The sequence below is a fragment of the Plectropomus leopardus genome, chromosome 18 (assembly GCF_008729295.1).
Source record: "Plectropomus leopardus isolate mb chromosome 18, YSFRI_Pleo_2.0, whole genome shotgun sequence".
NCBI classification, from domain to species: domain Eukaryota; kingdom Metazoa; phylum Chordata; class Actinopteri; order Perciformes; family Serranidae; genus Plectropomus; species Plectropomus leopardus.
The window spans coordinates 10,643,991-10,666,109 of NC_056480.1; the positions used below are offsets into that span (position 1 = coordinate 10,643,991).

Genomic DNA, 22,119 nt, shown 5'->3' on the forward strand with positions numbered 1-22,119 from the left:
CGTATGTATGCAGAATCTGTACGTCACAGGAAAAGATTTTGGTATTGGAAATGCTCTGGTTTCCGTTTGTAGTCCAAGTTTGCTGTGTTTATAAATTCTGTAATTTAAATAGAGTCTTTACAGCATTATTAATCCCACTCAGACATAAAAATGATCCTGTTTCCTGGTTATAAAGTAACATTGTCTTTAAGTTTTGTTCACTGGTAATCTCTATGGTATCTGGTCACCCATACTGGTTTAGAAGGTGTGGGGACCAGTAATAAAAACAACACAATGAAAAGAATACCCTGTCATTGTTGCCATCTGTGGTTGGAGCTGCAGCCGCAGTGCATCTGGAGGAACTCCCCTCAGCCAATCAGTACAGGGCATGAATGAGTCACTTCCTCGTGTTGGCTCCCTATTTGGCAGGAAGGGGCTGTCCTTGTTTAACTACAGGGAGGAAAATGGTGGAGAGGAAAGTCAGACGGCTACTGTAGACAGAGGGATACCGACAGTTTTATCTCTGGTGAGTAAACATCTGGCGTCTCAGTGCTCTCTAATCTCTAATCTAAAGGATGTTTGAACTCTGTGTGATATCTCAGTCAGCTAGGACTGAAGAAATGAACGTAAAAGCTGGTTGATTCATGTGCGTGTGTTGTTGGGAATCAGGAAATGAGTGAAACAGGCTCAAAAACAAACAAAGCATCATGTCTCAAGTTTAAATTAAAGGTGTGAAATAGCCATTGGGGGTTATTTGAATCGATAAAGATGATACCTCGAAGGTCACGACACGTAACCATTTGTTTATTTTCTTCCTTCTTGTGTCACTATGAAGACACACCCACTGTTATTCTTCCTGCAGGACAACAGTGAGAAGAATGATTAATGTCACAACTATGAGAAAGATGCACCACTGATTCAGTTGGGTCTGTGGTCTCAAAAACTTGTAGTTGTAGATTTTTAATATGTTATACTGCACTTCAGTGCATTATGTCAAACAATGAGTGATGAAATGATTTCCCAAAACACACACTTGCTTCATTATTTAACTGATTGCTTAATTCATACATAGTAGAAAGATGTATCCTCTTTAGCGGCAACAATTAATTAACTTTAACTGAATTGAATTGAATTGAATTGAATTTTTTAATTGAAAAAAAATCTCTATGCAGCTATTTTTATTATTAATTAATTGTTCATCATCTTTTTTTTAAGCCAAAAACCAACTGGTTCCAGGGTTTCAAGTAGGAAGACTGTCTGGTGTTCCTAGTTCTCTGTGTAATTAATCTAAATATCTTTGGGTTTTAGACTGATGATTAGAAAAAATACGCAATAATAAAATGTAAAGTTGTTATACTTATCACCCTTTACTATTTTAAGACATTGTATACACTGAGGACTTAATCTAATCATTGAGAAATCATTATCAGATTAATCAATAACGTATTCATTACTTCCAGCCTTCCTCTGCTGTGTATGACTGCAGACAGTATGAGCCCTCATTGTGACCTGTTGCCAGTAACATTACACTGTAAGATGACACCGTCTACAACATGGCTTTGTGCAGCAGCTGGTGACATGTGGGTTGTAGCTCCAGCAACTTGAGAAACAGCCTTGAAGTTAATTTGTAGAGTAATGCAAGAGGTATCAGTGTTTGGGACCGTCTGTGCTCAATCATTTAGGTAAAGCTCTTAGACTGTGGTCAGAAGATGACTCTGCCTTGCAGAGTATGGATTAAGTTTTAAAGATATATTATGGTGCAAGACATTCTTAAGACGTCAGTGTGTTCAAAACTAAGGAGATAACAAAGGATTCCCTCAATTTCACAATCATATCTCCTGTAGTGATTATTCATTAGGCTAATAAGTTGCAGCAAAAAAGATATCTTGGTACTGAAACTGATGAAAAGTTGACCTTCAAGCTTCACACTGTGTATAGAAAAGCCCATCTGCTTATTTATTATTATCAAAAACTTCAGAGTTTTAATGTTGACAATACCTCTGTGAAATTATCTATTCCTGTTTTATTGAATCATTTCTCTCATTATCTTTTGTCAGTTGGTATGGGATAGTTATCCTCAAACATAGCAACAGATTTTAGGGTATAGAATGATAAGAAAGATATACTTTATTGTCCCTGAGGAATATTTTGCATAGGCTATAGTGTTATACCTGGCTACTATCAACCTGAAGCACTCCCACCTGACACTGGACATCAATAATGTCAGAAAACACTTGAGTCTTACATGGGACAGCTGGAAAAACTTGTGGTGGAATTAAAATCAGATTGCCAATATTTTCAATGTCCAACATTATAATTTAACATTTCATGGACATTAACATTATGTTTTGCAGATGGTGGGTTTTTGTCTCCATATTTTAATAATACATTTTGTTATTCTACATCAAGATGACATTGGCATGACACATTTGGAAAGATGTTTGATTTTGGTTACTTAAAAACACACAACCAACAAAATATCAATGTCATCTGTGGTCATTATTCTACGTCAAACTGACATTGGCATTAGAGGTCCTGTATGAATTTTTGTAACCCAACATTACAACCTAAAATCAACCCCTGTCCACGGAGTTCAAGTTGCTTCTATCTGATACAGTCTAAAACACATTTTCCCCTGCTGCCATTGGCATTTTAAAAAGCTCAATATGATTTTTATTTGGTACTGTATTTGTATTTATTGTTTGGCTGTTGGTTATACTACTGGCTGTGCAACAAATTACCCTTCAGGGATAATAAAGATATCCTTGAGATATATTACATATATTACAGATATAAAAATATGTGCTTTTTTTGAATCTCTCCAGCCTTCAGACTCACTTTGTGTGGACCTTACCGTGGCAGAAGAAAAGCAGCAGTGATGGCTGATGCAGAAAAGATCAGGAAAACTGCAGCCAAGGTGCTGTGCTGCGTGGAGAAGGTGTCCTCCTTCGCCTCCTCCATCGACCCCATCTTCGGCATAGTCTCCTCCCTCGTTGGGGTAGCTCGCAAGGGCCTGATCAAGGAGGAGGGCCACGTTCTAGACAAGGACTTCCAGGAGCTCCACACCAAACTGGAGAGCATCTCTGAAAAGAACCACCAATGCCTGAGGAAGATCCGCATCGACGAGGTGAACGAAACCTATGGCAAGTACGAGGAGTACATCAAGCACCAGTACGCTGCCTTCAACAATATGGTGGCGCAGGTGAAGAAAGACCCAGACAACACCCAGTGCTACATGGAGACCTTTGAGAAGATTTATGAGAGAGACAAGAGTGACATGAGCCTGGATGTGTACTACCGGGGTGTGATGGGTACCAACCTGCTGTTCGGGAAACCCCTGCTGAAGGTGTATCTGGACAACTGCCAGGGCAACCGTGAGATCATGGAGCGCCGCTGTTCACACATCACCCATCTGTTCCATATGGGCCTCATCGCCCTCATGGCCTACACAGCTGTGACAGAGGATGACGAAGACGAGGTGCGGGAGAAGTGGGCCAAGAGGGTGGAGGAAATCCAGAGGAAGATGCAGGAGGTGCTCCGTCAGTGCAAAGACACCTCGTCCTAAATTTGGACCAGGAGGGAGAGGACATCGGGGAACAATCTGTAGTCTCAACTGGGGAACAATGCTAAAAGACAAAATATGTTATAATATATATCTTAATGAAACCAAAGCCATGTTTTCATTTGTGCACTTGGGCACATTATACTGCAGTTATTGTATCGACATTGTATGTTATTTTTTGTTTCAAAGAGACCACTATATGTTTCATTTGCTTTGTGTGACATGCCAATATGCTGAACTTTTATACAATCTCTTCAATTAAAATGTACATATTATTTGTTGATGAAGTTGTATATTTGTGAAATCCATGTCATCTACACTAAATCCATAAAAAAACCCCATAAAACCAACATAAAAAGTCAATATGTACCACCTGGTAAAATCTGTAGGGAATAGCTCTGACTTTACAATGGATTAATTAAACACACACATCTTCTAAAGAAAACATCTCTTAATACTTCTGTTCACTATGCATAAAAAAGAAACTGCTTTCATGATACCTGATAAACAATAAACTTGATCTCAAAAAAACTTGCTATCAAACTATTTAATTCCATTTCTTCCATTGATTGTAGAATATTAACCAGTTTGCAAGATGCCAGAACAAAACAACAGCTCTTATGGTGTCTGTTAACATGTAAAGACATTTTAAATAAACAGTGTAGGTTAAGATGCTGCTTTAGTGATAAATAAATTAAACTTAAAATAAATTAACTTAGCTCAACTACAATTAAACATTTCTGTAAAAAGATATATAATAATAACATAATTAAAAGGACATTCTGGCAAGCAAGTTTTGTTGTTCCTCTATATTGACACCAATATCTGTTACTACCATAGACTGTGTGTGTATATATATATATACATATCTTTATATATTGTCTATGGTTACAACTAGCACCTAATTAGCTCAGTTTAGCAGCTAAACTAAGCTAACCAGCTACTAGCTGTAACACTTCAAAACCCCCTGAAAATATTAAATTAAAACAAAAACCTGTTGTATAATATATATCATAGAAAGACTTATATAATACATGGATATATTTGGTAACAGTGATTTATTTTTCCCTTTTTTTCCACTCTGTTACATATGAAGTTAGCTCATACAGCCAGCTAACTCTTAACTTGTGGTTAGCTTAGTTTAACTGCTGAACGAAGCTAACCAACTGCTAACTGTAACAGCTCTAAAGTCCTTTAAAATATTTAATTATGCAAATAGTAAATAATAACCTATACTGTCAAATGTATTTTAGAAAAACTGATATAATAACAATCATTTCTGGGGAGAGTGATTTATTTTTCCTCTTCTTAACAGGACTCTCTGTTAAATATAAGGCTAATTGTTACACCTAGCTTAAATTAGCTGAACTAAGCTAACCATCTGCTAGCTGTAACTCTTAATTTCCTTTAAATAATATTACAAAAAAATAAGTAATAAACTGTTTTGTAAAACGTGTTTTAAAAAGATGGCTATAATTACATGGACAATTTAATGTGTGAGAGAGATTTATTTTAGTTTTTATTGACATCACTGTCTGTTAAATATGAAGCTAAACATCATAACTAGCAGCTTGTTAGCTTAGTTCAGCTGAACAACTAAGCTAACCAGCTGTATGTACCTTATATGCTATATGTTTGCTGTAAAAGCTTCATATTTAACAATGGTGTCAATAAAGAGCAAAAACGAAATCACTCTTACCAAAAATATCCCTCGATAATATCCATATTTAAAAATTAAATTTCGCGAAACAAGTTATTAACATTTGTTTTTTATAACAGATGTTGTAATATATTATTTTGAGGCAATTTGGCAATTAGATTCGGAGCATTTGTGACTTTTACCCGCCGCACTGAGTCCCCCTCACCGCCAGAGTCCTCTGTTGTCGGGACCGGAGCTGCTGTCATGAAACGTAACGCGATTCCTCTGTTTGTGTCTGCAGCCCTGCCCCAAACTCACAGGCCTACCACTGGCGTTACTTCAACACAAATATCTGCTCTGCAAGTTTACCTGGAGCAGTCTCCCGGCTGCCGAAATGTTAAATTTAAGCTGCTGAAATTCACTGAGAGCTGGGAGAGGCTGTGTTTTGGTCTGTTTGAGGAAAAACTCACGTCGCTTTCGGTAAGTTTCAGCTGCTCAGCGAGCGGAAAAGCGGTGATGGGGAGTGTAGCATCCCGGCTACAGCTGCTGATTCAGTCCAAAAAGTTGATCCTGTTCGTTGTGGACGATGAAATGTATCAGCAATGGTTTCATCCAGCTGGATGGGGTGTCGTCTAAATGCAGCATTACACTATCCTTTGTTTAATAACTGTTTAAAGACTACAGAGTTTGGTTTCCGGGGCGTCACCTTCCTCTGAACTCAACAAGTTAATTTCTGAACTGTTATTATCGTTTATTTATTGTTATTAGGAACTATGACTTCGAAGAGTGGTAAAAACCTGCAGCCTGTACTGTACTGCAGATTATCATTTTATTGTTACTATAACACACTCATAAGGCATGGTAATAGTTGTTATGAGCCTCTATAACATGATGTGTTTTAAGGCATCACAGGTGAATTTACTTTACAATATCAAAAATCAGACTTGCTTGTGTTTTTGCATAAAAAGTACTAATACGACGTTTTATATTTATAAAGTATCACAATCATATGAACCTCAAATGTTGACTGTTCTGGTTCTTTAAAGCTGTATTACATCTAAGCTGTGCAATTTCCACAAGCAAATTTTTTTTAAAAACCTATTTGGCCAATATGAGTCTAAGTTTAGACTGGGGTTTCTAGCAACAATAGTTTTAATTACTGATTAAAACATTAATTATTGTAAATGAGTGAGTGTGACATCGTTTTATCATTTATTATGATGGTTATAGTTTTTTAAAGTAAAATGACAGGGAGAGCAATAGATTACAGAAAAGCTTTGCTGAGACATTGATTGGTACATTTATATGAGCGATGTTTATGTCATTATGTATTCATCATGTATTTATATGTCCAGTGATTTATGTAGCCACGTATCTTTGGAATCCTTGACTATGTATGACCTCCCTGATAAAATTTAAATAAAATAAAATGATTGCGTCAATAAATTAACATATATTCCTATAAAATGTCAAGATGGAAAAAAGCATTGACTTTGAGAAGCTGAAATTAGAGAATGTTTGACTTTCTTTTTTTGCTTGAAATACAACTTAAATAGTTGTAAATACAATTTATGTCACCAATTTAATCGTAATCGTATAAATTGTAATTGTATAAAGCACCAAAAGGCATTTCCAGTATGTAGTTACTGAGTAAGGTTATTTGGAGTTTTTGTGTCAGTAAGATGTTATATGAAGTTATTAATCTCAACCATGTGATTTTGTGTTTCAGGAATGCCTCTCCACAGCATTTGGCCCTTGTGCAGAGCATTTTGTCGGGACTGAGAAAGAGTCAGCAGTATGGGCAACGAGGACAGCCTCGAGGATGTGTTTGTTGCTGTCATTCGCCCAAAAAATCAAGTCAGCCTGAGCTCAAAGGAGTACAGAGCCAAAGCCTATGAGGTAAATGTGCTGAGTCTGACAGCAGATCGCCTGCTCGTCTCAACATCTATGTAAAAAAAGTGTTAGAATATATAGACGGCGCTAATCTTTTTCTGAGAGATATACACTCATCAAGTTGAACCTTAATACATTAATGTGCTTTAATAGTTACCAGACAATAAGCAGAATTTTTTATTCTACCAACATCAATTCAGACCTATCAACCAACAATTACCAATTTCCAATAAATCATTTTCTAAACACATACAGTGAAATAAAGAATATCTACAACAACCAATAACGTCAAACAGGTGTTCACTTAACTATCTATTCAATCCAGTATACCATATAGTAGTACTCAGTTTTAATGCTTCTTCGTGTTCCTGTTAAGATCCTGCTGATCGAAGTGCCTTTGGAGGGGAAGGAGAAAAAAAGAAAGAAAGTCCTCCTGGCAACAAAGATCCAAGCATCAGGAGACAAATCCAAATCCATATTGGACTATGTTGACGAGACAATCAGACCGATATCCAACAACCAAGGCTTCATAGGTGAGTGCGGGAGATTTTTGACATTTCCAATTTAAGATGTGCATATAGTATCACCACTGCTGACTTTCATTTGAAACAGTGACTCTCAGTGTTTTTGCCTTGTGACTCTTCAAAGTGAAGGAATAGCCATGACTCCTTGTGACAGGCTGCAGGCTGCATGTCTTTGAGTTAACCACTAAGATTTGGAGCCACAGATCTGAATACAATTTTCGGTTGCAGGAAAGCGTGTGGTGCATATAAAGAAGTTCCCCCTCGATGGAGACAATGAAGGAAAAGAGGCTTCACTTTTTGTCGTGCCAGTCAGTGTTAAAGGTGAGCAAGAAACAAAAAATCTGTCTCACTCACTAAATTGATGCTTCAGATATTGTAAAAATGATATAAACATTAATAAATCACTCTTAACAGACAACAGTAAGCCGGTCTACAGCGCTGGGAGCCCGAGCTTCTACTGCTTCCAGGACATCATGCGGGTGTGCAGCGAGACCAGCGCTCACTTCTGCCCCATCACCTCAAAGATGCTTTTGGTTTTAGACAAGTGAGAACATATATGAAAACAAAACCTTCTTGAGTGAGGCTTTCAGGGAAACTGAGCTGTTGTCTCTTTGGTCTCCGCAGATGGTTAGCAGAGCAGCACACCGTCCCTCACGCCATCCCCGCTCTGTTCAGACCAGCACCCGTTGAGCGGGTGAAGACAAACGTCAGCAACCCGGCCTACGGCAGCGAGGGCAAACTGAGCGACGAGGGGCTCCACATGGGCTACACTGCTCTGGAGATCAAGAGCAAGATGATGTCCCTGGAGAAGGCAGACATGTGCATCCTCAACCCGCTCTACGGCTCTGATCTGCAGTACACCAACCGAGTGAGTCTCTTTTTTCAGCACCAGAAGATACTTTTTTAAAAATAGATGGTGAATAGACATTTTTGTGTATTGCAAGGAAGATGTTTGAACTTGGAAAATGTGATTCTTTTGGCACTGGGACATAACTCACCCTACCTTTGTCTTTCCTGCTCATTTGGCCTTTTTTTGCAGGTGGACAAAGTTATCATCAACCCGTACTTTGGGCTCGGAGCACCCGACTACTCCAAGATTCAGATCCCAAAGAGGGAGAAGTGGCAACATGGTCCTAATTGTGTGGCAGAAGACAAGTAAGAGTTATTCCTACATGAGCCACATTGATTACGTTCACATGCAAACTATTATTCCAAATATGACAATAATCTGAACTGGATGTGATCATGTAAATAGCATTTTCTGCTGGAATATTCTTGTATTATTTGGGCTTTAAGAGCATTATTTGGACATGAATACAGCACATCAGAATATGCACCTCAAATTGGGGTTTTGATCGCAGTTTGGGACTGTTTACGGTCAGCTCTGCGTGTTGTCATGGACACGTTGTACACAAACCAACTCGCCAACTGGTTACAAGGCTGGAGTAGAGATGCTTGCCCCCCTAAAGAAAAAAGCACACATTTCTGGTCGGACGGAAAAAAACAGTTTCTTTTAAACATCATGAAAAACTTGGATATAAGACAGATATCGCAATGAATGAAAGAGGGAGGCTGCGTTCGCATGTTCGAACAAGTCTGCCACAGGTGGAAAACTGAAAAAATGCTATTTTGATGCAAAAAACCAATATGGCACAAGCTACTCCATCAGTTCCACGTTTCTATAGTTTGACATGATAAACAACATGTGAAGGCACATTAATTGAAGTCTACATTGCTGCATGTAAACAGGAATATTAGTAGAATAATTAGTGGAATATTAATCTGCATTAGACCTGTAAACGGCTCAGTGGGAATATTATTTTTTTTTACGGAATAAGGGCAAAGAAAGCTGAATATTTTGTGCATGTTAACATAGTCATTGTTTTTCTCATCTCATGTCTTCTGTCTCTGCCCCTCTTTGTTTCACAGGTTTGGTCATATCCGTTTGTGACCTTTTCCTGACACCTCTCTCCTTTTGTTTTCCACTTTACATCATGCAGTCTAAAAAAAGGAACGCCTTCAAAACAATGTTAATAAAATTCTTTGCAGGGAGCGTCAGTGGGTGGAGGACTTCCCACTTCACCGCAGTGCCTGTGAAGGAGACACGGAGCTGCTGTCCAAGCTCCTGGACAGCGGCTTCTCAGTGAAGCAGCTGGACAGCGACCACTGGGCTCCCATTCACTACGCCTGCTGGTGAGTCTGACGCTCACCTCACAGCTGAGAAAATCAGAAGTATTTTTCTTTGTCCTGTTAACGATGAGTTGTTGTTAAATTTGGTTTGGTTCCATCCAGGCACGGCAAAGTCGAGGCGACCAAGCTGTTACTGGAGAAAGGGAACTGTAACCCAAACTTGCTGAACGGCCAGCTGAGCTCCCCTCTGCACTTTGCAGCCAGAGGAGGCCACGCGGAGATCGTGCAGCTCCTGCTGCAGCACCCAGAGATCGACCGGGTATGAAACTTGACGTTGTCTAAACATTTGGCGTTTTTTTGCTCTTCGTTTTTTCCTAAAGCTGCAGTGGATGTTTTAATGGCTATTTTGATTTTAATATCTTATTGATGTCACTCCTGCAGCTACACGCACAACTTTCCATTAGGAACAAATATATATATATAATTGTATAGATTTTTGATTTGCAGTATCAGTAAAGTGTTAAAAAAAGTTTTATCTATCGTAGAGTTGTAGAAAAAGTTATAACATTGTGACTTTCACTAACTAATTATAATTTACAAAACATAAACATGATAAACAGGAGTCCATCTGTCAATACTGATACAATAAACATCAATAACTGTGTTTACTGATATATTGCAATACTGATTGATAATGTTGTAAATCTGATATTTGACACATGTTGTAATTTCTTTTTCTTGTTAGTTTTCAACAAAGCATTAATGCATGATGATGCACTATATTCCACCTTACAATACAATTGTAGTGGAAGACAAAAACCAGTAAATGCTGACAGTCTTTCCCATTAACAGCACATAGAAGACCAGCAGAAGAGATCACCTCTGCAGGTGTGTGAGGAGAACAAACAGAACGAATGGGAGGAGACGGTGAAGCTTCTGCAGCAAACCAGCAGCAAACCTGTGAGTCACGCGTCAGACTCGAATCGAATTATTGTGGTTGTAGTTGCAAGTAGAGATATCAAGTTTTTGATTTTCTCCTAAAATAATTGTATTTTTTTTAAAGAAGAAAGGACAAAGCTTTTTCACTTGGCTTTCCTTTCTGATATGTTTGTGTGTTCCACAGTATGAGAAGGTGCGTATCTACCGCATGGACGGCTCGTATCGCTCTGTGGAGCTGAAGCACGGCAACAACACCACAGTGCAGCAGATCATGGAGGGCATGCGTCTTTCACAAGACACCCAGCAGTACTTCACCATCTGGATCTGCTCCGAGAACCTCCGTGAGTTCACTCACACGATACGTGATGAAATCACACTTAAATTCATCCTGTGATTGTAAAACCAACTGTGACCAAACACCACGAGGAGAGACATGTTATCAAACTTATTTTATATCTTAAAAGTTTGATCAAATTTGTATTTCTTGTTTGATTCAGACTGTACTAACAATCTATGTATCTTGCAACTTCAGTTTTTCTCAACGTTATGTGCATAGTAAGTGTGCACTGGTGTAATGCATTGTAGTGCATTTTGTGTGTCAGACCTGCAGTTGAAGCCGTACCACAAGCCCCTGCAGCACCTACGGATCTGGACCGAGATTGTGACGGACCTGACGGTGCTGGACCCTCAAAGGGAAACTCCTCAGCTCTTCCTTCGCAGGGATGTCCGGCTGCCTCTTGAAATTGAGAAAAAGGTAGCTAACTTTGTGCTGTGCAAAAAAAAAAAAACTGCTTATTTTTAACATTATGTGAAATGTGAGAGGTTATACTTCTCACTTGACTCACTGTTTTGTCCCAGGTGGAGGATCCTCTCGCCATCCTCATTCTGTTCGACGAGGCCCGTCACTGCCTCTTGAAGGGCTTCTTTCCTGCTCCGGACAGCAAGCTGATCACACTGGCCAGCCTCCTCCTGCAGATCATCTACGGCAGCTATGAGAGCAAGAAGCACAAGCAAGGGTTCCTCAAGTAAAACGCATTTATTATTAATAAAAAAAAACACATTGCACTGATCTCTATTTCAAGTTAAGTTGAATTCTGCTGGAGTTGTAGAAGTAAAAAGCTGTATTTCTCTGTTCTGTTTTCAACAGTGAGGAAAACTTGAAATCAATCGTGCCGATATCCAAAGTGAAAAGCAAAGCGTACCACTGGACCAACAGGATTCTGCATGAATACAAAGTATGCTTTTAGGTTTTCATAATAATCAGTCTTTAAAAGAAATCCAGCTGCTGTCTTCACTGGCAGGCTGTTCCCTCGCTCTCTGACAGGCCCTGAGCACCAGCGAGGGTGTTAGCAAAGAGATGCACCACCTGCAGCGACTCTTCCTGCAGAACTGCTGGGACATCCCGACCTACGGAGCGGCCTTCTTCACGGGACAGGTCTACACCAAGGCCAGCGCCAGCAACCACAAAGTCATCCGTGTCTACGTTGGGGTCAACACAAAGGGCCTGCACCTCATGAATATGGAAACCAAGGTATCGCCATCTCTTATCATATGTTTTAAACTGCAGATGTTTCCTGCTCCAGATTTTACCTGCAAGCTGCTCGCTAGGCATTTTTGTAGGAAGTGAAAACGGTATATACCGCTCTCCACTTAATCCTCAGATACGTTGATGATTCACTTAGTGAAAAGTCACGCTGGGAAACAAAAAATGTTCAAACCCACATAACTTAATTTTAAATACTAGCAAAGATCCCAAAAGTTTCCTAAGCACTAGGTATGTCAGGCTGAATTTTTTGGAAAATGTGTAGAATAATGCACAAAAACATCTGATGAGTCCTGCTTAATGATTTCATTTCAGTTAAAATTATTATTTTTTTAGAGAGAGAGATGAGATTAGCCACCACTGATGAATATGATGCTGTCATAACATGTGGTATAAGATGATTTATTTATTTATTTTCAAAAATGGGATTTTGCTTTAACATCTTTTATGAAGGAGAGACTCATTCTGAGTCAGAAGAGTATTAATTTATGATGATTGCTAATGGGAAGAACCAATTATTATAATCAGCTGTTTGGAGGAAGCAGAGGGAGTGACATAAAGAGAAAATTGTGGATGAGTGAAGCATAAAAGAAAATCTCCCTGATTGAACTTAAACTGAGCTTAGTGTGGAGTGTTAATTTACAAAGGGGTGAATTTTTGATAACAGAAATGTCATTTTGGCATGTGATATTTTGTTAATGGCTATTTTTCCCAATTGGAACAATTTAAACTCCCAAACTTGGTTTAGTATATTTAAAAATAAAGTATTTTTTTCCTCCTTGGTGTTGTAATTGAACATCTGTTATGATGTTCTCCTACTTGCACGCTCTGTGTGATAATTTGTTAAACTTTTGCATTTTCAGGTCCTTCTCATCAGTTTAGAGTACAGCACATTCATGTGGCAGCTTGGACACGCTGATCAGTACTTCCAGATACACAGTGGTGACAATAAAATGAACTTCATTGTGCACACAAAACAGGTAACTGCTTCAAGATGTTTCCAAAACTATTTAAATGGTCCAACATGTAATTTATATTTTGGTAGAGTAGAATTTTAAACGTCAGTTACAGAGAAAACAGTCGAGTGAATTTGATGACAAATCGAGTTTAAAAAATATTCACATTAAGTTAAAACATACTAACTGTCTCACTCTTCAATATTTTTTTTTTTACAGGCGGGCCTTATTGTGAAACTTTTGATGAAGCTGAGTGGACAGATGACACCAAATGACAAAAGTGTAACGGACAAATATGCTTACGGCTGAAAAACGGTTTAGGGAACCACCCCAGCTGCCATGAATCTCAAAGCAGGTTTTTCTTACTGACTCATTTGACTGCAATAACCCTGGATGAAGAGCGGAGTCATCCTCTCCCCAAACACCTCATTTTGTATATTATGCTTACTGATATCTTTCACAACTTCACATTTTGACGAGTCATATATTTTGAGCGCATGTAAATATGTTTATTTAATGTTTTGTTTTAATAAACTGATGAAAAGGGAGGTTGTATGTTGTCTGAACCATATTATGTTTTTTTGAATAATGAATAAACACTTAATTTTAGAGTGATTAATCTTATGGAATATTAGGCTGATAGAGAATATAATGAACTGTTGAGCAAAATAGCTGTAACCTGAGGGAAGTAAAAATAATGAGATTTGGATATTAGCACTACAAAGAAATCACTTTTAGAAAGTGATTTTAGGTGATACAGAACAGAGGTTCTCTTTTTTCCCTGCAGAGTGACACAAAACTATTACAGAGACAAAACAGCTACAAGGACACACAAAACCACAAAAAGATGCATTACAACTAAAAAGAGATGCAAAATGACACAAAAAGAGGCTAAACAACTATAAAATCTGTGTCTTGCTCCTCTGTAGGAGTGGTGGTGGTAGGGGGGCTTTTGCATATCTTTGCCCAGGGGCTCATTATCTGTGCGCCCCTGCTAACAACATTGAAAAAAAAAAAAAAAAAAAAAAAAAATCAAACACCTTTTGCTCATTTGAGAAAAACTGTTACTTTTGTTTTTCTAGTTAGACACTGCAAACTGGTAATATTATTGAAGGCTTACTCCGTGCTTATTAATAAGCTAAAGACACTGCCAGTGTGCTGCAAACTGCCAGTAAGTATCTCCACTAAATTATAAATGACTCGGTGCATATTATATTTCGCTAACTGTCTACGACGCCGAAATTTGGTTAAACTTTTTATCTCCATGCAGTGAGGTATTTTATGGGAAACTAAAAGATTTAAAGCCAAGAAAAATGATTATTATATCAAATTTGCATCAAAAGTCTCTACAATCGATGTGTTCGCCCTGCTGGAGTGACATCATATAGCCAGACATCGGTTCAGGTACCGGCAGCCAATCACAGCGGCGGGAGCTTGACAGACACGCGGTCAGCAGCCAATAGGAAGCCTCCGCTGGTCAGGCGGGGGCAGGACGAGCGTTGACAGGTAGAGACGTTGGGGAGATATTACCAACAGTGTCCCGAAGTGAGCATCAGATGAAGTGGACACTTATCAGCCCTGGAAACTGTGGATAAGTGGACATTTATCTTCACTATCACAAAGCGAATTTCTTCCAGGTATTTGTTGGTGTTTGGATCTCGCGGAGGGGGTTAAAAATGTCTGTTCACCTGTATCAAATGAGCACCAGACTGCTCGGGGACACTTTTGGGAAAATGAACGAGAACCTGACCTCCGTGGTGCTGGCTGCTTCTGTCATCACCCTCACTCTGGGATACATCTCCAAACTGCTGCTCAAACAGTCCCCCGACAAAGATCTGGTGAGTTATACACACACAAAATTCAATGCCAAATATTGCTGTTGAATGCTCTTTAAGTGTGTTTATATTCACTGTTATCCTGTTTGTTTTTGCAGAAATATCCACCTTTCATTCCCTCCAGCATCCCCTTCCTGGGTCATGCCATTGCATTTGGGAAAAGCCCCATTGAATTTCTTGAAAATGCTTATGAAAAAGTAAGTGTTAAAGTAGGACTAAAACTTTGATTATTGTGTGTTTATTCACCTGCAACTGTTTTGATGGGATAAAAAAGTCACTGTTCCAGCTTTTAAAATGAGAATATTAGCTGTTTTTTCTGTAATAATACTAAATATCTTTAGGTTCTGGACTGTTGGTGAGACGAACAAGATATTTGAATATTTCAAAATGGACTTGAGGAAATTATATGTTTTAAATAATATATAGACTTGTGGTGCCCAACGATGCAATATTATTGCGATTTTAAAAAAAAAAAATCGTTTAAAAAAAATCGTGATAAAAATAAGTATTGCAATTGTAAATTATGCCTCCAAAGGAAAACTGCTGTTTTATCTATTAAGAGATGCATAAAGATAAAGTAAATAATAAATTTTAAATGCAGCATTCTGAATCAAGTAAATTGAAAAAGCAATTCATTTTGTTATTCTACACAAAAAATGGGATTCTATGCTGTAACCATTTTTTCCACCATTCATATAGACAAATGACTCATCAGCTTATGAAGAAAAAAATAAAAAAGTTAATTGGTAATAGAAAATGTATGTTAGTTGCAGTCCTATGTTGCGGTTTGCACCTGTGCAAAGAAAAAAAAAGATTTCTTATTTAACTTCTCACGCAAAGTGATTTGCACACGTACACACCTGACCTTTCCACCTTGTTCAACTTTTTTCAACTCGAAGCCTAAAAATGTCACAATGTCTACGTGTAACACAGGTATGCACATGGTTTATGACCAACAAAGAACACAAAATTAATATTAATTTGATTAAGTTTTAAAAGCCAGAAAATGAGAAATTTTCCAAAAGGGCTTTAACGCACCATTATTTTCATTTTCGATAAATCTGTTGACTATTTTCTTGATTAATCGATAAGTCGTTTGGTCTATAAAATTTCAGCAAATGGTTAAAAAAAATGCTTATAAAGTACAAATTAGTTGGCAAAGATTTTAATAGTTGACAGCTCACGGATTAATGATTGCAGCTCCATTATCCAGTAATTTACAAACAAAAAGCAAACATTAGCAGACGAATTAGGTTAATTGTTGTGCAACCCGTCAGATTTATTTAATCCCGACTCACCGGCTCTTTTTTAACCCCTGTGTCTCTGCTGTCCACCACAGTACGGCCCCGTGTTCAGTTTCACCATGGTGGGGAGCACGTTCACCTACCTGCTGGGCAGCGAAGCTGCAACACTGATGTTCAACAGCAAAAACGAGGACCTGAACGCCGAGGACGTCTACTCCAGACTGACCACCCCGGTGTTTGGCAAAGGAGTGGCCTATGATGTACCGAACCCCGTGAGTCCACCTTCACTGCGACGTCACAAATCTTAGAAAAAAAGAGTCAAATCAGTGAAAGAGAGAAAAAATGCAAGCAAGTTAATAAATACTGCAGCAGGTATCACTGTATACTGCAGGTGTAATACATGCTCTCTTTCATATGTTGCAGATCTTTCTGGAACAAAAGAAAATGCTGAAGACCGGACTGAACATTGCTCGTTTTAAGGAACACGTGAAAGTCATTGAAGCAGAGACCATAGAGTATTTTCAGAGATGGGGAGACAGCGGGGAGAAAAGTAAGATACTGCACAAATAACTATATTTAATCATGAGTATTAGAAAGTGACAGATTTCACTTTTAATCAAACTTTTAACCCAAAGTTTTGTGCAGTATATAAAGTCATTTACATGGCTCTAGTTTTCATCATTTTACTGTGACGTGCAGCCTCATATTAATTGAAAAATGACACAATTATAATAATTAACCTCACAAAAATATTCAGTCGTAACTGATTACTATCACTTTTTTAGTGTCATTTTTGCCATTAACAGACATCTTCCATCACTATAAATTCACTTATAAACAACTAAAAAATAAATAGAAATAAATATGTACAAGGACTGTCAGGTCTGTGAGGACATATACTGTTTGTTCATTCGACCCTTTTGATTGTTGCTATTTCTGTTTCCTGCTAAATGAACTTTCGGCTGGTTTCAGACCTGTTTGAGGCTCTGTCTGAGCTGATCATCCTGACGGCCAGCAGCTGCCTTCATGGCCAAGAGATCCGCGGCATGCTGAATGAGCGAGTGGCCCAGCTGTACGCAGACCTGGACGGAGGATTCAGTCACGCTGCCTGGCTCCTGCCCGGCTGGCTGCCGCTGCCCAGCTTCAGGTATGACCTCTGGAGGACACACACATCTGTAGAAGGAAAGACACTTGAGCGATAGCAATTATAATAAAATAAGTAAAAATACATTCATACATAAAACAGATACTAACCAAGGCACATTTTACGGTGCCTCCTGTACCTTAAATGAAAATGTATAAACTTTTAACTAATATGAGTCAAAATCACTTTTCTATGCTAGGAAAAGGGACAGAGCTCACAAAGAGATCAAGAACATCTTCTTCAAGGTGATTCAGAAACGCAGACAATCTGGAGAGAAAGTGGACGACATCCTGCAGACCCTCATCGATGCCACGTACAAGTAAGAGAGCCTCGGTGTCCGAGAGGACAAAATAATGTTAAACTCAAGCTCATGCTGCTGGATTTTTTTTGTAAGATGCAGGGTGGTAGACGTTTGTCAAATTTTATAGGTTCTTGTGATCCATAATGCAACTAACAAACTCAAATCAAAGTGTTGTCATTAGAAAACACTAAAAGCCAGATATGACAGCAGTGATATTAAACTTAATTCTTTATTTAATTCTATAAGTAAGAGGTTACTGAGGACCACAGGATCAGTTTTTCCTGACCTGGTAAACCACATTACATTGTGACGACGCATCAGACCTGTAAGGACACAGTTGTTATTGTCAGAGCTGGAATATCCGAGCGTTAAAGAGTCCATCACTAAAATTACCATCGAAGAAATGTGTCTGTAAAAAGCTCTCAATTAAAATATCTTTATTCTCCTTTAATGGCCTCATCAGTTCTAAACATGACCCTGTTTCCCCCTTCAGAGACGGACGACCCCTGAACGATAACGAGATCGCGGGGATGCTGATTGGTCTCCTGCTGGCGGGTCAGCACACGTCCTCCACCACCAGCGCCTGGCTCGGTTTCTTCCTGGCCAGAGACAAAGCTCTGCAGGAGCGCTGCTACGCCGAGCAGAGGGCTGTGTGCGGAGAAGAGCTGCCACCTCTCAGCTTTGATCAGGTAAGACTGGAGGCAGTGCTGATATACACATTTTAGCAGTAATCATCACAACATTTAAAAACTGTGATTTCCTTCATGATTACACTCTCAGTGTTTGCAATAACAAACACTTAACTCATTATACAGTTTCCAGGCTGCTGCAGTTACGCTGATTGTAGTCGATATAATAAGCGCACATACGAAACAAACTTCCCGAAAGAAAAAACACCAAAACTCACAGATTTTTGCATTTAAGTTTGCTCAGATTTCTGCTGCTTTCAGTATACTGCTAAAAATAGAACAAATTGCTTGTTGCATTAAAAAAACAAACAAAAAAAACATTTCAGACATTCTTTGAAAAGCAAATTAAGCTTTGAAGTGAACACGAACTACAGTTTTCTAATGATGCTCTCCCACCTTAAAAAAACTCAAAAGCCGTCTTTGGTGATTTGTTTGTCGCACACGTTGATATCATGATGACGATTTAAAAAAAAAAAAACTATACTGTGCAGCATTAATCAAAACACACTAACCTCTGACTCTGACACTGAGTCAAGACTTCTGAGGATTTCAGATATGCTTCAAATATTTTCTACTGTTTGTGAGTCTTGGCTCCTCTGGGCTGTCCTCCAGAGTAATAAAGACAGAGTTAGTCCTAACATTGTCCTGTCGTCCTCAGCTGAAAGATCTCAGCTTGTTGGAGCGCTGTTTGAAGGAAACCCTGCGTCTCCGCCCGCCCATCATGACCATGATGAGGATGGCTCGCTCCCCTCAGGTAAGTCTAAGTCGCCTGTCTGGTCCTTTTGATGCTTCTTTAAGTGTTCGGCAAAGAAAAAGTTTTCATCGCTCAGCAAAATGTAGAAACTGTGTTTTCTCTGCTTTATTCTCTCAGACTGCAGCAGGATACACCATCCCTGTGGGCCACCAGGTCTGCGTCTCTCCGACTGTCAACCACCGTCTGCGCGACACCTGGGCCGAGAGGATGGAGTTCAACCCTGACCGCTACCTCAACGACAACCCCGCCGCAGGAGAGAAGTTTGCCTACGTGCCGTTTGGAGCCGGTAAGAAAAATCAGTCACTTTTAATAACAGTCTCCTGTATGAAAGAAGCTGGTTCTATTTTTGCCTCAAAGCTGATAAAAAAAGATTTGTTAACTCAATACCAAAACTGCTTTTTCTTTTTTCTGTGTATTTGTCCAGAAGAATTACGTTTGCTGGTTATTTAAATGGAAAGCTGATATTTCTGTTCATTGTTAAAAATACAACAGTCTCCCTGAAGTATTTCACTCATCATTCTGTTTGTTCATAATTAAAGTGATAAACGTGGTTAAATACGTATATACATCAACATTTTTTTTTAGGTGTATTTGTGTATTTTTTAATTATTATTATCATAATTATTTTATTTAGTGATTGACTTACTGACCATAGGTGAAAAAAATAAAAATATTTTTTCAAAAAAATCAATGAAAATTCTTTTTCAAATTGTCTTAGCATTAAAACTGAGCAGACAAAATTAACTTAAAATTATATTTATAAAATTATAAATTATAAAAATGCTTGCATTACTTATAAAAAACAAAAAACAAACCTGTACCTCTGTCGTCCGCTCTTCAGGCCGCCATCGCTGCATCGGGGAGAACTTCGCTTACGTCCAGATCAAAACCATCTGGTCCACTTTACTGCGCATGTACGACTTCGACCTGGTGGACGGATATTTCCCCACAATTAACTACACAACAATGATTCACACACCTCACAACCCCGTCATCAGATACAAGAGGAGGAAACAGTGAGAGGAGAGACGATAGAGGAGACGAACATCCTGAGTGTGTGCAGTGAAGCTGAAACTTCCTGGGACTTGAATTTAGGAACATTTAGATGAACGCACTTTGCTACGACTGAATGTCCAAATGTTTAGTTTTTGTGCTTCTTTCAGCCTTTTTTTTTGCTGAACGTCAACAGTAACACATGGATTTCTTAACTTTGTTTTAGCTTTTGACAGTGACTAAGACACTGACTTCCTCACAGATGCTGATATTCACCATGTGAATTCTTATAAAATAGCAACGGTCAATAACACAGTGCCTCAATGGAGCATAAAGGCGTGTGGCCTCAGTATGTTTTATTCAGAAGAGAACAGATTTTGGTGGGAGAGGGATTTAATTTTCTATTCAGTTGCGCAGTGAACTTCATAATTTTTGCTTCATGAGACAGGAGAAAGAAACTAGAAGGGCACTTTATGATATGCAAAATCTGCAGGCGCAAACCACTACATATGTCCAGAGAAATATTTCCAAAACTGTTAAAATTATGTCGATATAGTTGTTATTATTATGGTCTTCTAAGTTGGAAATATTTTCTAGTTCTTTCTAGTTCAAATTTAAAACAAATCTCATCACATAAACCAGGTGGTGATGAAGATTTTAAGGTTCTCTCCAAGTGCTCAGTAACGATGCTGCGTTCAAATGGGCTCAGGTTTACCTTTTTTACAAGAAGAGTCCCTATGAACTCTCCCCTGATTTGGTATTCACAGCCGCCCTGAGAGCTCTGACTTTATGTACACGACTTCTTATGAGGATTCGTGCTTCTGTTAATTTGGAATGTGACATGAAGTAATCTGACTTTTACATTTGGTTTTGTTACATTTATTTCCCCAAATGCCTTATCTTGTAATGTTAAAGAAAGGAGAAAAACATTAGTGTATCCACCTATTGAGACAGATTCACTCCACATTTAATGGGTTGTTCTCAAGCAGCGAAGCTCAAAAATAAAACTGATGCCGAAGTGCTGAAAACTGCAGTTCTCTGCTTGAGGCCGGCTCCAGAAGCCAGTCATAGACCCTCATAGACCCCCATGTTAAAACGCCCAACTTTACGACAGAAATAAACACACTAACAGCCTGGTACATAAAACAGTTTTCATCTCTGTAGATAATTTCAACTGTGCAGGGATGAAGTTTTACATAACTCCCCTGTTAACAGTTTTATTCAGGCTTAAAGTTACACATATTTAAGGGCGGGGTCGCTTTGAGTGACAGACTGTCTGGGAGGCGTCAGATCCGCCCCCTCGCTCCTTCACGACTCCATCCTTTCCTCCAGAGTTGGTCACTTAATACCAAGATGGCAATGGCAAAAATGAGGCTTCAAAATGGGAGTCCACAGACCAACACGGGATAGTCATTATTTTTTACACTGCTAATGGTTCTTCCTTGGCCTATGCTGCACCCTTCCACCAAATTTCATAAAAAATTAGGCTGATAGTTTTTCTGTAATCCTGCTGACAAACACATCAAATCCAAAATATATAACCTTTTTTTGTGGAGGTAATAATATGAGCAAATCAGCAACTTCTGTAAATACCTTTAAGATGTCGCCACGCTGTCTTCAAAATGTAAAAATACAAATCTAAAAGACAAATAAGAGGGTCGTGTCCACAAATGCTGCAATCCACATCCTCTCAGATTTGAGGAGATGGACTGTTGTGCTTTTGAAAGGTGACCTGCTCTGATCAGGAACTCTCCAGCTGCCCCTCGTTTAGTTAGTGAGCTCCGATTGTCTTTAGTGAGACAGCAGGTTACAAGGACCTGAATCAAACTCTGTGAATGGCTTCTTTATTACAGAAAACATTGTGCTCAATATGACATGTTTTGGTTAATTTGGTCCTTTTTGTGATTTTTGCTTTAGAAAAAACTGTTAATGTTTAATTCCCTTTTTCAATAAATGAACTTTTAAAACTGAGCTCCCACACTGTGTTAGCGACC

General features: G+C 38.7%; 3 protein-coding genes across 3 annotated transcripts; all 3 read left to right on the forward strand.

The window, feature by feature from the left end:
• The first annotated feature begins 400 nt into the window (after window positions 1-400).
• Window positions 401-3,816, forward strand: rpz2 (rapunzel 2). Its single transcript, XM_042507006.1, has 2 exons — window positions 401-505; window positions 2,805-3,816. The coding sequence occupies exon 2, from the start codon at window positions 2,858-2,860 to the stop codon at window positions 3,542-3,544; it is 687 nt and encodes a 228-aa protein (XP_042362940.1). The 5' UTR covers window positions 401-505; window positions 2,805-2,857; the 3' UTR covers window positions 3,545-3,816.
• Window positions 3,817-5,415: 1,599 nt separating this feature from the next.
• krit1 (KRIT1 ankyrin repeat containing) lies at window positions 5,416-13,720 on the forward strand. The gene is made up of 17 exons (XM_042507183.1): window positions 5,416-5,660; window positions 6,910-7,079; window positions 7,450-7,606; window positions 7,826-7,918; window positions 8,012-8,141; window positions 8,222-8,465; window positions 8,637-8,752; window positions 9,647-9,790; window positions 9,890-10,046; window positions 10,580-10,687; window positions 10,851-11,007; window positions 11,269-11,420; window positions 11,525-11,691; window positions 11,814-11,901; window positions 11,991-12,197; window positions 13,073-13,189; window positions 13,385-13,720. The coding sequence occupies exons 2-17, from the start codon at window positions 6,978-6,980 to the stop codon at window positions 13,472-13,474; spliced, it is 2,229 nt and encodes a 742-aa protein (XP_042363117.1). The 5' UTR covers window positions 5,416-5,660; window positions 6,910-6,977; the 3' UTR covers window positions 13,475-13,720.
• A 970-nt stretch (window positions 13,721-14,690) lies between these two features.
• LOC121957574 (lanosterol 14-alpha demethylase) lies at window positions 14,691-22,086 on the forward strand. Its single transcript, XM_042506208.1, has 10 exons — window positions 14,691-15,003; window positions 15,099-15,197; window positions 16,340-16,516; window positions 16,668-16,794; window positions 17,217-17,391; window positions 17,588-17,707; window positions 18,183-18,378; window positions 19,037-19,132; window positions 19,250-19,418; window positions 19,974-22,086. Exons 1-10 carry the CDS (start codon window positions 14,842-14,844, stop codon window positions 20,150-20,152), a joined length of 1,500 nt encoding a protein of 499 aa, XP_042362142.1. The 5' UTR covers window positions 14,691-14,841; the 3' UTR covers window positions 20,153-22,086.
• The last annotated feature ends 33 nt before the right edge of the window (window positions 22,087-22,119 follow it).

Coding starts and splice junctions, on each gene's coding strand:
- krit1 (XM_042507183.1), top strand. CDS start 6,978: ATGGGCAACGAGGACAGCCTCGAGGATGTGTTTGTTGCTGTCATTCGC. Junction 11,008..11,268: donor GATCTGCTCCGAGAACCTCC/GTGAGTTCACTC, acceptor TTTGTGTGTCAG/ACCTGCAGTTGAAGCCGTAC. Junction 11,902..11,990: donor GGATTCTGCATGAATACAAA/GTATGCTTTTAG, acceptor GCTCTCTGACAG/GCCCTGAGCACCAGCGAGGG.
- rpz2 (XM_042507006.1), top strand. CDS start 2,858: ATGGCTGATGCAGAAAAGATCAGGAAAACTGCAGCCAAGGTGCTGTGC.
- LOC121957574 (XM_042506208.1), top strand. CDS start 14,842: ATGTCTGTTCACCTGTATCAAATGAGCACCAGACTGCTCGGGGACACT. Junction 16,517..16,667: donor CCTATGATGTACCGAACCCC/GTGAGTCCACCT, acceptor CATATGTTGCAG/ATCTTTCTGGAACAAAAGAA. Junction 19,133..19,249: donor GGATGGCTCGCTCCCCTCAG/GTAAGTCTAAGT, acceptor TTATTCTCTCAG/ACTGCAGCAGGATACACCAT.